This window comes from Salvelinus alpinus, chromosome 2 (assembly GCF_045679555.1).
Source record: "Salvelinus alpinus chromosome 2, SLU_Salpinus.1, whole genome shotgun sequence".
Taxonomy (NCBI): Eukaryota; Metazoa; Chordata; class Actinopteri; order Salmoniformes; family Salmonidae; genus Salvelinus; species Salvelinus alpinus.
In genome coordinates, this window is record NC_092087.1 from 128268259 (window position 1) to 128285744 (window position 17486).

A 17486-nucleotide genomic window follows, 5' to 3' on the forward strand; every position below is an offset into this window, starting at 1 on the left:
GGACAACAACCACCCAAGCCACTGCCTGTTCACCCCGCTATCATCCAGAAGGCGAGGTCAGTACAGGTGCATCAAAGCAGGGACCGAGAGACTGAAAAACAGCTTCTATCTCAAGGCCATCAGACTGTTAAACAGCCACCACTAACATTTAGCGGCCGCTGCCAACATACTGACTCAACTCCAGCCACTTTAAAAATGGGAATTGATGGAAATTATGTAAAAATGTACCACTAGCCACTTTAAGCAATGCCACTTAATACAATGTTTACATACCCTACATTACCCATCTCATATGTATATATACTGTACTCTATATCATCTACTGCATCTTGCCATCTTTATGCAATACATGTACCACTAGCCACTTTAAACTATGCCACTTCATGTTTACATACCCTACAGTACTCATCTCATATGTATATACCGTACTCTATACCATCTACTGCATCTGCCATGCCGTTCTGTACCACCACTCATCCATATATCTTTATGTACATATTCTTTATCCCTTACACTTGTGTGTGTGTGTAAGGTAGTAGTGTGGAATTGTTAGGTTAGATTACTGTTGGTTATTACTGCATTGTCGGAACTAGAAGCACAAGCATTTCGCTACACTCGCATTAACATCTGCTAACCATGTGTATGTGACTAATAAAATTTGATTTGATTTGATTTGATTTTGACATTGTCAGGAACACTCCTGGTTAGCCCGTAGGCTAACGTCATACTCCATAACCCGATCCCATAGTTTTTCCTGGTCAGGTCACCCTGAACATAACCTGACGTCTACTAACACCCCATCTATACCGAGGTATGATCTAGGCCTAGAGATATTGCCACGCCGGTTGTTTTCTGAATCCATGGTGTTGACCCGAGCAGCAGCATTCTAATCTGTAGCAGTATTGATGAAGCTGTTGTTCAGTGACAGAGACTTACGGGGCCAGTGCTGTCAGTTGCATTGTCATCAGGCAAATTGCATAAGCAGGCCAGGGTTGTTGGTTGGGGCTCTTCTGCTTATTGAAGCTTTGATTCATCTTATCTTCTTTACATCTCCTAAGACTGCACAGATGCCAAAGCAACTAGGGTGTGCGTTCCAAATGGCCACCTATTCCCTAATATAGTGCACTACTTGTGACCAGGGCCCATAGGGGTACACTATAGGGAATAGGTTGCCATTTGGGACGCATGTTTGATCAAGTAGCGTATGTTTTAATGCAAATTCTGTGGACTGTTGAAGCGCTCCATTTTTAGTTACAGACCCGAAGGACGATATTCAAACGATCAGTGCCAAACGTTGTTTGTCCTGCAAACATTTCCCAACTAGCCTGCGAACACCACTGCTTTTCTCCGTTACTAATTCAAACCAGTGGTGGCTGGTGGGCGGAGATATCGCAGCAGCGGTATCAAACATATGGAAGCCATGTGTTTTATGTTTTTGACACCTTTCCGTCTATTCCGTTCCAGCCTGTCCTACTCCATCTCTCCCACCAGCCTCCTCTGGTTCAACATGGATCCCCCTCATCACTGTTTCAAATGAGAACATGGACGACGGCTTATTCAACCAATACAAGATACTGTATTCTCGCTCTCTCTCTATTTTGAAACCGCTGCCCCTCGTCAACAAAGATTGTCACTGGGGCTGTTGCGGTGACCATGTTAGCGCCACACTGGCAGTCATCATGAGTTCTGACTGTAGTAAAAGTCCACATGACCGTTGAGTCACGGTAATCTCCTCTTATGCACTCTGGACATGTGTTGGCAGTACCCAACTTGCTAATGATCATCAGGTCGCTAATGGCCTGGTACTCGAGGCTCTTTTGTCCTTTTAACCACTCTGACGTCAATGCAAATGAAATGGGAAAATCACATCAAATAAGTATCATCAAAACAGAATGTGCTTTTAAAACTCACCTCACTGTGATCAATTTGTAGAAAGAAGTTCAACAGGTTGAAACTGAGTGGGAAACATGGTCGTTGTGGATGTTGTTTCAAGGCCTAATACAATGAAATGGACAGCGCTTTCTAAGGTGATGATTCATTCAAAATATGCATATTAGAGCTTATGCATACACATAGACCTATATATGAGCACAAGCTTCCCCCCCCCCCCCAAAAAAATGAATTAAAATAATGATTGTTTGCATCACTGCCTGGTATGGAAATTGCTCGGCCTCTGACCGCAAGGCACTACAGAGGGTAGTGCGTACGGCCCAGTACATCACAGGGGCCAAGCTTTCTGCCATCCAGGACCTCTATACCAGGCGGTGTCAGAGGAAGGCCCTAAAAATTGTCAAAGACCCCAGTCATAGACTGTTCTCTCTGCTACTGCACGGCAAGCGGTACCAGAGTGCCAAGTCTAGGACAACAAGGCTTCTCAACAGTTTTTACCCCCAAGCCATAAGACTCCTGAACAGGTAATCAAATGGCTACCCGGACTATTTGCATTGTGTGCCCCCCCCCAACCCCTCTTTTTACATTGCTGCTACTCTGTTTATCATATATGCATAGTCACTTTAACTACACATTTATGTACATACTACCTCAATTGGGCCGACCAACCAGTGCTCCCACACATTGGCTAACCGGGCTATCTGCATTGTGTCCCGCCACCCACCACCCGCCAACCCCTCTTTTACGCTACTGCTACTCTCTGTTCATCATATATGCATAGTCACTTTAACATGTACATACTACCTCAATCAGCCTGACTAACCGGTGTCTGTATGTAGCCTCGCTACTTTTATAGCATCGCTACTGTATATAGCCTGTCTTTTTACTGTTGTTTTATGTCTTTACCTACCTATTGTTCACCTAACACATTTTTTGCAATATTGGTTAGAGCCTGTAAGTAAGCATTTCACTGTAAGGTATACACCTGTTTTATTCGGCGCACGTGACAAATAAACTTTGATTTGATTGTGCCATTATACAATACATAGCCTACCACGTTACGCACGGCAGAAAAACATTTTAAAAACACTGATTTAAGATGTCATTGGTATATCATTGGTTTAGCCTATACTCCACAATGTAAACAAATTCTAGTAATCGCCTTTGAGTGTCGACTGTATTAATATGCATACTGGATGGACTGGTTACCTTATTCTACGCTCCAAACTTTTTATTCCTGAGTCTGGGAGTAAACGGAGAGGCCTAGGCGATGCTGTTGGTTCACTGATTGTGCAAGTATAGTGGATTTGTATTTGATTTTGAATAGCCTAAGTAATAGCGCATTATATTCTCATAATTAATAGGCATAATTAATGACCTTTTAGCTACAGAATATCTCACCACCATGTGTTTCCATCTCCTCCCCTCTCTCCTTCATTCCTTTCTTGAGAACACAGAGCGAGGGGCTGTCAACAGTTTTTAATGAAATATCTTTTGTTGTGAAAACTTTCATTTGAGGCGTATTTCCATCCATATCGGATGAACCGTTTACTACTATAGCCCATAGAAGCGGATTGAATATAGCACATTTTTGTACATGGCTAAAACAGACAATCCAAAAATAAATCATAAGGAATAAGGTTTTGAAGTGTCTGTCCTATATCTGAGAGATTCAATCCCTGAGTTTTCTTATGTTCCATTTTTTTACCCATATTTGGGCACGTTATTTGTGGCACATTTTACCCCCTATTCACTTTTTGCCATTTTTACAGCCCGGTAATGGATTACCTTCAGAGGACTCCCATGATGCTTGTGTGCGTCGTAAAGCAGAACAACCGAAACACTCATGTTCATGATAGTCTCCCCTTTCGATGGTGGTGACGACTACTAGTTTGTAGCTCACACGGTTTGCGTTTTGCAGCCAATTACGTGACGATTTTCTTGTCCGCGTCCTCTCAGGTGTAGAAAAAGACCGCTTTCACAAGCTCCATGTTATGGAATAAACTCAGACTTTATATCGGCAGGAAGAGGGGATTGAGCTAAAGCCACACGAGTGTGTCAATCCACTCATTAAGATGGACATTCTCTCCGAGGATTCTCTGTGTTCCTGTTAGACATCTAGCCAGGACTGCTTTCCTGCTCCTCACCCCCCAAAGGGACACTCCCGGCCCTGGATGATGACATTGCAGTGTCCCCCATCCACCCTGTCTGTGACAAGTCTCACCCACGCGGGCGACACCGGTCTTAATAATTGATTGCGTCTCGGGCTGCAATGTGCAGCAATTTGCTACTGTAGGTGGTTCCTGAGTGCACTTTTGTGCTGAGGCATCCATTTCTGACACAAGCTCACTCTCCATAGCCCCCTGGGAGACCTAGGGGTTCCGGCTGGTGAGGAATGGAGTGAGTCATTCCGGTGCAGTTTCCAATTTTTGTAAGGTTAAAGGAGACACCAGCTGACCGTAGAGGTCACGGAATGGAGGGTGGGAAGTGGTTGTAGTTTAACGAGCTGGACAAAGTGGCCTCTACTGCGATGTGACAAACTTTCAGATGATCGCTATTGGGCTGTGTGTGTGTGTGTGTGTGTGTGTGTGTGCGTGCTGCCTATGCATCCTGAAAACTGTGACACTCGAGGACCCTTGGTGATCCTTGACACCATTTTGGGCTTTTGGGGTCAATCCTTCAGTTTCCTCTGAAGTCACTTAACACCTTAAGCGCCAAGGCTGATGGAAAAGTTAGAAGCCTCAACTCCCCCCTTCCACTGCACTCCCCTTCTCCTCTTCCCTTTTCCCCTCTTCCTCTCCTCTTCTCCAAAGCTTTACTTAGCAGCAGCCTGGCAGGTCATGTGGGGAGGATGAGTGGTGAGAGGGATAGGGTAGAGGAGTGACTCAGCAGGGGATGAGTGGAGGGCTTCACTTGTTCTCAGCTGGCCACGGATAAGAGGATTAGCGTCGTTCAGTATCATCTCAGCGTGTCCTCTACCTCTCGCCCTCTTTTTCTCGTGCTACCGCTCTCCAGCTTCTCCCTCGCTCTCCTGGATAATGTTCTCTTATCTCCATTTCCCTCCATTTATCATTCTCTCTCTCTGCCAATCCTGGTTCTTCATTCATCCTCTCTCTCTCTCTCTCTCTGCCAATCCTGGTTCTTCATTCATCCTCTCTCTCTCTCTCTGCCAATCCTGGTTCTTCATTCATCCTCTCTCTCTCTCTCTGCCAATCCTGGTTCTTCATTCATCCTCTCTCTCTCTCTCTCTGCCAATCCTGGTTCTTCATTCATCCTCTCTCTCTCTCTCTCTGCCAATCCTGGTTCTTCATTCATCCTCTCTCTCTCTCTCTCTCTCTCTGCCAATCCTGGTTCTTCATGCATCCTCTCTCTCTCTCTCTCTGCCAATCCTGGTTCTTCATTCATCCTCTCTCTCTGCCAATCCTGGTTCTTCATTCATCCTCTCTCTCTGCCAATCCTGGTTGTACGTTCATCCTCTCTCTCTGCCTATCCTGGTTCTACGTTCATCCTCTCTCTCTGCCTATCCTGGTTGTACGTTCATCCTCTCTCTCTGCCTATCCTGGTTGTACGTTCATCCTCTCTCTCTGCCTATCCTGGTTGTACGTTCATCCTCTCTCTCTGCCTATCCTGGTTGTACGTTCATCCTCTCTCTCTGCCTATCCTGGTTGTACGTTCATCCTCTCTCTCTGCCTATCCTGGTTGTACGTTCATCCTCTCTCTCTGCCTATCCTGGTTGTACGTTCATCCTCTCTCTCTGCCTATCCTGGTTGTACGTTCATCCTCTCTCTCTGCCGGCTCTTTTTCTCAATCCTCTCTCCCTCTTTATCTTTCCTCTCTGTCTTTCTAACGCATTCCCTCTTCTTCCAACCTCTCTGCCCCCTCTGTATCTTTCCACTCCTTTCCCAGCCCCACCCTCCCCTCCCTCACCATCTCTCTTTCTCTCTCTCGCTGTGCCTCCCCCCCCCCCTTTCTCTTTCCATCCTTTGTCTCTTGCTCTGGGACAGCAGCTTAACTCTGATCAAAAGCCAGTCTTTGTGGATTAACTTTGAATGATCAAAGCCTCAATAGATTGGTCAGGAAGTCTCAGAAGCACTTCACTGGTGGTCGTTCTTTCTAGTCGTCTTCAAAGGAAAGGGCAAGAGCCCTGAAAAACAATGACTTCCAAATGTTGGCGGTGAAATTAAATCTACCTCAAACTCAACTGTTTTAATAAAGCATTTGTGACAGATGAAGCTCACAAAAAAAAGAATCTGTCGTTTATCTGGTGTTGACGTGTCATAGGAGATGATTATCTGTGTGGTTCCCTTTTGCATTGCTGTGTGGTTCCCTTTTGCATTGCTGTGTGGTTCCCTTTTGCATTGCTGTGTGGTTGTCGGTTGAACTCTTTTATTTTTTGATTCTGTTGCTGAACATGTTCATGCTGCTGGCATAAGCTAACCCATCTCTGGTCTGGTCCCTCTGTTTCCTCCAGACAAATCCACCTTTCAGCAGGACAATAACCTAAAACGCAAGGCCAAATATACACTGGAGTTGCTTGCCAAGAATGTTTGAGTGGCCTAGTTAGAGTTTTGACTTAAATCGGCTTGAAAATCTAATGCAAGACTTGAAAATGGCTGTTTAGAAATGATCAACGACCAACTTAACAGAGCTTGAATAGTTAAAAAAATGATCATGGGCAAATATTGTACAATCCAGGTTTGTAAAGGTCTCACAGACTTACTCAGAAAGACACAGCTGTAATCGCTACCGAAGGTGATTCTCACGTGTTGACTCGGAGTTGAATACTTATCTAATTAAAAAAAATATATATATATATTTCACCTTTATTTAACCAGGTAGGCCAGTTGAGAACAAGTTCTCATTTACAACTGCGACCTGGCCAAGATAAAGCAAAGCAGTGCGACACATACAACAGAGTTACACATGGAATAACAAACATACAGTCAATAATACAATAGACCAAAACAATAAAGTAAACAAGTGTTTATTTACTTTTTTTAAAAAAAAATTTTTTTTTTTTTTTTTTTTTACATTACACAATATTTTGTGTAGATCTTTGACAAAGAAATGACAATTACATCCATTTTAATCCCACTTTGCAACACAACGAAATGTGGAAAAAGTGAATACTTTCTGAAGTCACTGTGTAAGAATTCATACGTGTTCTTCCTATTCACGGTTGTTAATGTTCATGTTAAGGTCGGGTCCACCTCTCTGTTTTCCTCCGTTACAGGACTAGATCAGCTGTATTAAATTCATTTGTTAAACTGAACGTGTTCGTGTTGCGGTCGTACCCTAAACATTGTCTCCCTCTGTTCTCTCCAGTACAGGATTGGTCAGCTATATATGATCAGCAAACACAGCCATGAGCAGAGTGACCGTGGCGAAGGGGTGGAGGTGGTCCAGAATGAACCGTTTGAGGACCCCGCCCACGGTCAGGGTCAGTTCACTGAGAAACGCGTCTACCTCAACAGGTGAGTGACCATCATCCACCCGTGTTGAAGGTACAATCTGAGATCTGTGGTCAATGGTTGTACACCAAAACAAGATGCGGGGCTGCTGTTCTACTGACAATAAAATCCCGGGGGGGGGGGGGCATCTATAGGTTTAGGGCACTATGTAGGGAATAGGGTGCCATTTGGAATGCTGACAGTGTTGTTCCTCACACACTCGAGGCTTCGCGTGGCAGACTGCTGCTGTCGCGTTGCCCCGAGTTACTTAGCCCTCACAGCTGTGTAACACACAATACTCCCCCTTCACATCTTGGCTCTCAGCCGTGTGTGTGTGTGTGTGCGTGTGCGTGCGTGACCTCTCCCAGCGCATCGCTGAGCATCCAAGGACAGAAACTTCCTAAGTCGGCAAGATCTACGGATAGAGAGAGGGACAGGGAGCGCTAGATTTCATCACAAATACATGTGTCAGCGGTCGGGATGCCCGGGACCTAAAGGTGCTGAGTCACCAGGGTCTGCCCTGCCGTACCGCTCATCCTAGAGAGAGAAAGAGTGAGAGAGAGGGGGAAGGAGGGGAACAGAGGGACACACGGGAGAGAGCGAATGGGAGGGAGGGAGAGCAAGAGAGAGATACATGCATATTCAGAAGGAGACATATTTTAACATGATCAAAAAACCTGCTGCGGGCTCTTCAAAACGACACATCCTGGGTCAGGTCTTATGACAGTCTGTCCCGCTTGGATCTGTCATGGAATACATTGTGTATAGTTTGAATAAGGACTGGCTATAGACTACAGTGTTACTATCATAACAATTTGTCACTACCCAATTCCCAGGAGGAAAACCTTCACCATTCATTATTGTAAGAGAAGATGTGAACACGTGAAGTACTGTCTTAATGGTGACACAGTTCATCAGAGGACACAGTATGACGACGAGGGAATTATCTAGTGAGATTGAGCAACAGCAGGGACACTGTGTGTGTGTGCGTGCATATGTTAACTCGCCACTCGTTGTGCAACCACGGCTACAGTTACCTAAGCCCCTACCACCTCTTAAACACACTCCCCGCTGCTCTAGTTCTTCACAGCAGATGGGTGCCTTTCAGCCGTGTGTGTGTGTGTGTGTGTGTGTGTGTGTGTGTGTGTGTGTGTGTGTGTGTGTGTGTGTGTGTGTGTGTGTGTGTGTGTGTGTGTGTGTGTCTCCATGTTGACTACTACAAGTGCACCCTCTCCATAAACATCCATCTCAGGCGTAGTGAACCAGGTGTCTGCCTTATGTAAGGAGGGAGGGAGGGAGAGAGAGGAGAACGTGGGAGGGAGAGACTACTCCAAGACACACGGACTCCGCCAGCTCTTCTCAACCTTCTGTGCAAACCAAGGCCTTTCTGTCGCGAAAACATACATGTCATGGGAAATAATTGAAGATGGGAAGAACATTCTAAGTGTAATAGACATTTAGTTTCGGGCCAGTTATGTCTCATGCATCACAACAGAACAGGACAGATATGATTTATTTAATAGAAATACATTGGTCCTAATATTCCTAAGCAAGCAGGAAATTGAAGCCAGTGGGCATTGCGTCATTGGTCCCCAGCACTCAATCACCTTTCTGATTCGCTAGATCATTGTTCTGGCTTGAAAAACCTCTTAACTTAAACATAAATTAGGAATTCATTATTTCAATGGTCTTCATTACACATCGACTCGGATAGTTCATTTTGTGATGGAATGAAGTGAGTGGGTCTACTTTGCGGACACACACACACACACACACACACACACACACACACACACACACACACACACACACACACACACACACACACACACACACACACACACACACACACACTTTCAGAACTTAAGCGCAAATGACTGGTTTCCCTGCCAGAGTCTTTAAATACTGTAGGAATGGGTGAGGTGTGGGATGTGGGGATAGAGAAGCCTTGCCACCGCTTTCAGAGCTTGGCGGGCGCAGTGTGACGTGCCAATGTGTGGACGGGCATGATGGATTGTTTTAAAAGAAGAATGAGAGACGTTGAGCAGCTGGAGTGACAGTCATTTGCTTTTGGGGGACAGGCTGTGAATAGTCGGCCTGTCAACATTTCTTTGTCGTTTCCGTTTCTTTTTATATCAGCTGTCGCCACGCGCTCAGTCATGTAGCTTCTTTATCAATGTGTGATCAAAGAAAATAGCATTTCTAAAGCTTTTATTAGAGATTGGAGGCTTACAAACACACACACACACACACCAATCTCTATGCCACAACGCGGACACACACACACACACCAATCTCTATGCCACAACGCGGACACACACACACCAATCTCTATGCCACAACGCGGACACACACACACACCAATCTCTATGCCACAACGCGGACACACACACCTTTATATGTCACTGTTACACTCACTAGAGCCTTTGAGTGAATGTCCCCTTCAGCTTTCTCTGCCAAGGCTTGTGTGTTTCGGTGCACCTGCGTGTAAAATAGAGCTCAACCTCTCCCACAAAACCTTGCCGTTGTAATAAAAATAAAAAACCCATTGAGGCAGTGTTGTGAGGCTATAGACGGCTCTGGTAAGTGCTGCTGTCTCTCGTCATCTTTTTCAATGTTCTTAGTTTCATTTTCAAGCTTCTTTTTTAACTGCCTTCAATGGCGGGGCTTTTTAACACGCCCACTCACCTTGAGAAAGAAACAAGGAAGGAAGGAAGAAAAACCACTCGAACTTTAGAAATGCTGATGGCGCCAATTAATCAGACATGATGTATCTCTTTCTTCTCTCTCTTTCTCTCTCTCTCTTTCTCTCAATTTTTCTCTCCTTTTTTCCTCTTTCTCTCCATCTCTTTCTCTCCTTCTCTCCATCTCTCTCTCTCTCTCTCCATCTCTCTCTCTTTCTCTCCATCTCTCTCTCTCTCTATCTCTCTCTCTCTCTTTCTCTCCAACTCTCTCTCTCTTTCTCTCCATCTCTCTTTCTCTCTCTTTCTCTCTCTTTCTCTCTCTTTCTCTCCATCTCTCTCCTTATATCTCTCTAGTAAATTGCCCAGCTGGGCTCGAGCAGTGGTGCCCAACATCTTCTACGTAACAGAGAAGGCCTGGAACTATTATCCCTATACCATCACAGGTGAGCGCACGCTCACACCGATGTCTTATTGTAGAACCAGGATCCATTCATACCATGCACCACTAATGCTTGTGTTAGGTCAGAAATGAACTCTGACCACGTATCGACCGTAACCCTAGCGGAAATGCACCAGGCTAACCTCAACCTAATCTAGTTACTGTGGCACTGAGCTCATAGCATGGCCAGGCTAGCTGAGTCAAGTTATACTGTAGTGTGCACACAGCTACACCCCCCCCCCCCCAAAAAAAAACGTTCTAATAAAGTTGCGAGAACATTCTGGCAACGTTTCTGTCTGTTTCCCATTTGGTTTTGAAATAACATGTCAGACTATTATTCTCGTAACGTTATTAGAACGTCGGGTCAGCATCATTTCCCAGAAAAGTTTCTTCAAAAGACAATGGAAAATGTTCAGCAGCGTTCTGGATGTGTAAGCTGCGTTGTTTCTTGTGTCACATCGTAACCTGTCTGCGTTGCTACCGTGTTGCTGCGTCATTGAAGCCCTAACTGTGGTGTGTTTTCTCCCCTCTGCTCCCACGCGTCCCTCTGCGCCTGCCTCTCTAGAGTACACAGTAAGTATCTCTTCCTTTTTATTGATCACAGAGCTGTGAAGAGAGCCACCGCAGTTCAGTAATGCGCGGGGTGTCCGGGCGCATTCAATGCAGCAACATGGAAGGACCAGGGAAGAACGCCCCATCTCTCTCTCTCTCTCTAACCATTTTCTTCTGCTTCACTGGTTGTTTTAGCTAGACGTTACATATGGAGTCAGTGTTTTGGGATATGTGTATATAGAAGGCTTGGGTTGTGTAGTTTTAATGCATATTTATTGTGTTGATTTGTATCAAATGTATGTGACTTTGTTAGGTTGAAGCTTTCCCCTATTGAGACATTACGTATGGCTATCCATAGCAACAGCTTAGCGCACTGTGTTCACGCTTGTGCATTTCCGTGTGTCTCTTCTGAATTACAGCTCTCTTCATGGTGATGAATGTATGTCTGTAGCTAGGCATGTGCTCTCCAGAGATAAAGACACATCCATACCCTCGTTTCACTCACGAGAAGCGTCATACATTTTTACTGCCCTGAGGATTCAGTTGCCCTTAAGGTGTCAAATGATGTCCATTTACTTGCTTCCAGAGATTTCATAAATACTTTTCTCCAGAGCTTTCTTAAATACTTTTCTCTAGAGCTTTCTTAAATACTTTTCTCCAGAGCTTTCTTAAATACTTTTCTCCAGAGCTTTCTTAAATACTTTTCTCCAGAGCTTTCTTTAAATACTTTTCTCCAGAGCTTTCTTAAATACTTTTCTCCAGAGCTTTCTTTAAATACTTTTCTCCAGAGCTTTCTTTAAATACTTTTCTCTAGAGCTTTCTTAAATACTTTTCTCCAGAGCTTTCTTAAATACTTTTCTCCAGAGCTTTCTTTAAATACTTTTCTCCAGAGCTTTCTTAAATACTTTTCTCCAGAGCTTTCTTAAATACTTTTCTCCAGAGCTTTCTTAAATACTTTTCTCCAGAGCTTTCTTAAATACTTTTCTCCAGAGCTTTCTTAAATACTTTTCTCCAGAGCTTTCTTAAATACTTTTCTCCAGAGCTTTCTTAAATACTTTTCTCCAGAGCTTTCTTAAATACTTTTCTCCAGAGCTTTCTTAAATACTTTTCTCCAGAGCTTTCTTAAATACTTTTCTCTAGAGCTTTCTTAAATACTTTTCTCCAGAGCTTTCTTAAATACTTTTCTCCAGAGCTTTCTTAAATACTTTTCTCCAGAGCTTTCTTAAATACTTTTCTCCAGAGCTTTCTTAAATACTTTTCTCCAGAGCTTTCTTAAATACTTTTCTCTAGAGCTTTCTTAAATACTTTTCTCCAGAGCTTTCTTAAATACTTTTCTCCAGAGCTTTCTTTAAATACTTTTCTCCAGAGCTTTCTTTAAATACTTTTCTCTAGAGCTTTCTTAAATACTTTTCTCTAGAGCTTTCTTAAATACTATTTACTTGGTATTAAATGCCTTTAAAGCTGCAATATGTCACTTTTTGGGCGACCCGACCAAATTCACATAGAAATGTGAGTTATAGATCTGTCACTCTCATTGAAAGCAAGTCTAAGTAGCGGTGCTTGTTTTGTCACATAAACTGAAATGAGGCTAACTATTGGAAGTTTAGCAACCAGGAAATGGTGGAGTGATTTCTGCGTAGAGTAACGTATTTTCACATGTCCATATCTTTTTGAGGTTTAGGTATCCACTATTTATTTGTGTGGCGTGGGTTTGCTATAGATGTTGATTCCAAATGTTCTTGGTTGAGAGATTTTAGTACATGACTCTATACAACTATAAGCTGTTATAGATGCTTATAGCAAGTCTTATAATGTGATAGGAGTTATAATGACTGATGCAAGCAGTAGAAAACAGATACAAACACACCTTATGGAACAGGGGGGACTGTGACGCAACACAAACATAGGCACAGACACACATGATAACAAACGCACTATACACACACACGTACACATGGATTTTGTGTTGCAGATATGTGGTAGTGGAGTATGGGCCTGAGGGCACGCACTTAAGTGTGTTGTGAATTCTCTAATGATTGTAATGTTTTAATATTGTATAACTGCCTTAATTTTGCTGTAGCCCAGGAAGAGCAGCCAATGGGGATCCATAATACATACAAATAATGCTTTATACACTGGTAGTTCACAGGAAGGTGTTAACAACCAACATTCGTCTCAACCCATTATAAAATATGACTGTAGCAGTGTTTTTTTGTCTGAAAAGGGTTTAAGATTGATGACAGTCTTGGAAACCTGCCGCTGCCACATACTGTCCAAAGCCTTTGAGCTGTGGCATTTTCAAATTCTCCGAAAGTGATAAATGCCACCACAATGAGTCATATGGCTTAATATAGAGAGGAGGAGAGCAGCAGCGAGAAGAGGATGGAGGGGAAACGGGGGATGAAGGGGAGACATGGCTCTGACAGTGACCGAGCCCGTTTCAGGCTCAATAAAAGGCTGTGTGTGAGTCATAGGAGGGGGGGGTACATGCACACCACACACAGACCACTCAGACACGAGCATACATTCATCTCCCCTTTTCTGAACAAAGAACCAAACGCATCAGTTGGTGGGGATATTAGTACAAGAAGTCTAGAGACTAAATGTCTCTGACACACAAACCATTATAAAACTAAACACCAATTTTCAGGTGAAAGATGTTGTTTTTCCACCATTTTCAAATATCTCACCTGAGACATTCTTTCTGTTTTTGTTTCGCAGTGTTCTTTCTTGCCCAAGTTCTCCATTCACATAGAGACGAAATACGAGGACAACAAAGGCAGCAATGACAACGTGAGTAAAGACCGTGTGTGTGTTGCTCTGAGGCCTTCAGTATGATAAAGTAGTTCCATAATAGGGGCCTTCTGGCCCCTCAGTGTCTGCCAAGTGCAGTTCTGCTAATTGAAGAGGCCATTTAATTTATACTCTGGCCTTCTCTCTCTACCAATTCACAAACTCGTTTCTCTACAGAATAATATCTCTGCTATTATGTTAGCATAATAGTATGTTAGGATGAAGTGTGTGTGTGTGTAAGGAGAATTTCAGTCTTGGTCTTAGAAAAATCCACTCTTGATGTCGTGAGAGAGTAGACGGGCATCAACCTGTCTGGTCATTTATCATGGCCAGACAATGTTAGTGAAAGTCCTGCAGATGTGAAAAGCTATATCAGACTGAATGTAAAGGAGAGGATGTTATATCCGACTGAATGTAAAGGAGAGGATGTTATATCCGACTGAATGTAAAGGAGAGGCTGTTATATCCGACTGAATGTAAAGGAGAGGCTGTTATATCCGACAATGTAAAGGAGAGGATGTTATATCTGACTGAATGTAAAGGAGAGGATGTTATATCCGACAATGTAAAGGAGAGGATGTTATATCCGACAATGTAAAGGAGAGGATGTTATATCCGACTGAATGTAAAGGAGAGGATGTTATATCCGACTGAATGTAAAGGAGAGGCTGTTATATCAGACTGAATGTAAAGGAGAGGCTGTTATATCCGACAATGTAAAGGAGAGGATGTTATATCCGACTGAATGTAAAGGAGAGGCTGTTATATCAGACTGAATGTAAAGGAGAGGCTGTTATATCCGACAATGTAAAGGAGAGGATGTTATATCCGACTGAATGTAAAGGAGAGGATGTTATATCCGACTGAATGTAAAGGAGAGGCTGTTATATCAGACTGAATGTAAAGGAGAGGCTGTTATATCCGACAATGTAAAGGAGAGGATGTTATATCCGACTGAATGTAAAGGAGAGGATGTTATATCAGACTGAATGTAAAGGAGAGGCTGTTATATCCGACAATGTAAAGGAGAGGCTGTTATATCCGACAATGTAAAGGAGAGGATGTTATATCCGACTGAATGTAAAGGAGAGGATGTTATATCAGACTGAATGTAAAGGAGAGGATGTTATATCAGACTGAATGTAAAGGAGAGGCTGTTATATCCGACAATGTAAAGGAGAGGATGTTATATCCGACTGAATGTAAAGGAGAGGATGTTATATCCGACTGAATGTAAAGGAGAGGATGTTATATCCGACTGAATGTAAAGGAGAGGATGTTATATCCGACTGAATGTAAAGGAGAGGATGTTATATCCGACTGAATGTAAAGGAGAGGATGTTATATCCGACAATGTAAAGGAGAGGATATAATATCCGACAATGTAAAGGAGAGGCTGTTATATCCGACAATGTAAAGGAGAGGATGTTATATCCGACTGAATGTAAAGGAGAGGCTGTTATATCCGACTGAATGTAAAGGAGAGGCTGTTATATCCGACAATGTAAAGGAGAGGATGTTATATCCGACAATGTAAAGGAGAGGATGTTATATCCGACAATGTAAAGGAGAGGATGTTATTAGGCAGACAATGTAAAGGAGAGGATGTTATATCCGACTGAATGTAAAGGAGAGGATGTTATATCCGACTGAATGTAAAGGAGAGGATGTTAGGCAGACTGAATGTAAAAGGCAGACACTCTGGTCTCTACATCTGTAATCCGACCCCAGCCTACCTCTCTTCTCTAACAACTGCTGGCCAGTGTCTCTGTGCGTACACACACACACACACACACACACACACACACACACACACACACACACACACACATACACACTTGGAGTCATATCACACACACGCACATATCAAGTACACATTTGGTGTGGCGTACAGACGCAGATGCAGACACGGGTATGTGTTTGCACGCACAAGTTCCACTAAAAAGCTCCCATGTGATTCTTTCCACGGACAACGCAGCTTCAGGGCTGGACAGCACAAGCTCTGCATCAACACTGTATAATCTGGTCCAAATTTCAGAATCTTCTCTGCCAAGATACTGTACGTTGTGAAATAATATGCAGCCCTGTGTTTCTGTGCTCACGGTGTTATGAAAGATAATGTCAGGTTGTAAAAATGTGTTTTCACACTCACAGTCCTATTTCCTGACAGAGAAGGGGTTGAATCTGTCTGTTTGGAGTCTGTTTGGATTTAATTTGTGTTTGTGTGCGTGCCTGTGTGTACATCCATGCATGTGTGAATGACAGTGCGTCTGTGTGAATGACAGTGTGTGAATGAAGTAGTGTTTGTGTGTGAGCGGACTGCATATTCTGTCTGAATGAATGGAGGGTGTGGTTAGAGGATGTGATTGATAATTCCACTGTCGTGACAGGGCAGGGCTGCCGTTAGGCTTGGAGAAGAGCAACTGCTTAAATACTGTTCCTAATGGTTTATGGTTGTCATTATCTATCTCTATCTCTCTCTCTCTCTCCTTGAGACTTCACCATTAGACAGTTGCATAGTTTCTTTCTCTCCCTCTTACTTGCTCGTTTTCATTCATTCTTGCACACTCTTTCTTCCCTCCACCTCCCTTGTCCTTTCCCCCTCTTCCTGACGTTCCCCCTCTTCCTGACGTTCCCCCTCTTCCTGACGTTCCCCCTCTTCCTGACGTTCCCCCTCTACCTGACGTTCCCCCTCTACCTGGCGTTCCCCCTCTACCTGGCGTTCCCCCTCTACCTGGCGTTCCCCCTCTACCTGGCGTTCCCCCTCTACCTGACGTTCCCCCTCTACCTGACGTTCCCCCTCTACCTGGCGTTCCCCCTCTACCTAACGTTCCCCCTCTACCTAACGTTCCCCCTCTACCTAACGTTCCCCCTCTACCTAACGTTCCCCCTCTACCTAACGTTCCCCCTCTACCTAACGTTCCCCCTCTTCCTAACGTTCCCCCTCTTCCTAACGTTCCCCCTCTTCCTGACGTTCCCCCTCTACCTGACGTTCCCCCTCTACCTGACGTTCCCCCTCTACCTGACGTTCCCCCTCTACCTGACGTTCCCCCTCTACCTGACGTTCCCCCTCTACCTGACGTTCCCCCTCTACCTGACGTTCCCCCTCTACCTGACGTTCCCCCTCTACCTGACGTTCCCCCTCTACCTGACGTTCCCCCTCTTCCTGACGTTCCTCCTCTTTCTGAAGTTCCCCCTCTACCTGACGTTCCCCCTCTTCCTGACGTTCCCCCTCTTCCTGACGTTCCCCCTCTACCTGACGTTCCCCCTCTACCTGACGTTCCCCCTCTACCTGACGTTCCCCCTCTACCTGACGTTCCCCCTCTTCCTGACGTTCTCCCTCTACCTGACGTTCCCCCTCTTCCTGACGTTCCTCCTCTACCTGACGTTCCCCCTCTACCTGAAGTTCTCCCTCTACCTGAAGTTCTCCCTCTACCTGAAGTTCCCCCTCTACCTGACGTTCCCCCTCTACCTGACGTTCCCCCTCTACCTGACGTTCCCCCTCTACCTGACGTTCCCCCTCTACCTACTCCCGACGTTCCCCCTTTACCTGACGTTCCCCCTTTACCTGACGTTCCCCCTCTACCTGACGTTCCCCCTCTTCCTTACGTTCCCCCTCTTCCTTACGTTCTCCCTCTTCCTGACGTTCCCCCTCTACCTGACGTTCCCCCTCTACCT

At 44.4% G+C, this 17486-nt stretch overlaps 1 protein-coding gene across 1 annotated transcript in view; it reads left to right on the forward strand.

Annotated features, from left to right (window-relative positions):
- Nucleotides 1-17486, forward strand: part of LOC139568724 (cytoplasmic phosphatidylinositol transfer protein 1-like) — an 85415-nt gene that overhangs the window by 52058 nt on the left and 15871 nt on the right. The window contains exons 2-5 of the mRNA XM_071390757.1: nt 7216-7364; nt 10379-10467; nt 11029-11036; nt 13737-13808. Of these exons, the coding sequence (XP_071246858.1) occupies nt 7216-7364; nt 10379-10467; nt 11029-11036; nt 13737-13808 (318 nt within the window). The remainder of the gene's footprint in view (nt 1-7215; nt 7365-10378; nt 10468-11028; nt 11037-13736; nt 13809-17486) is intronic.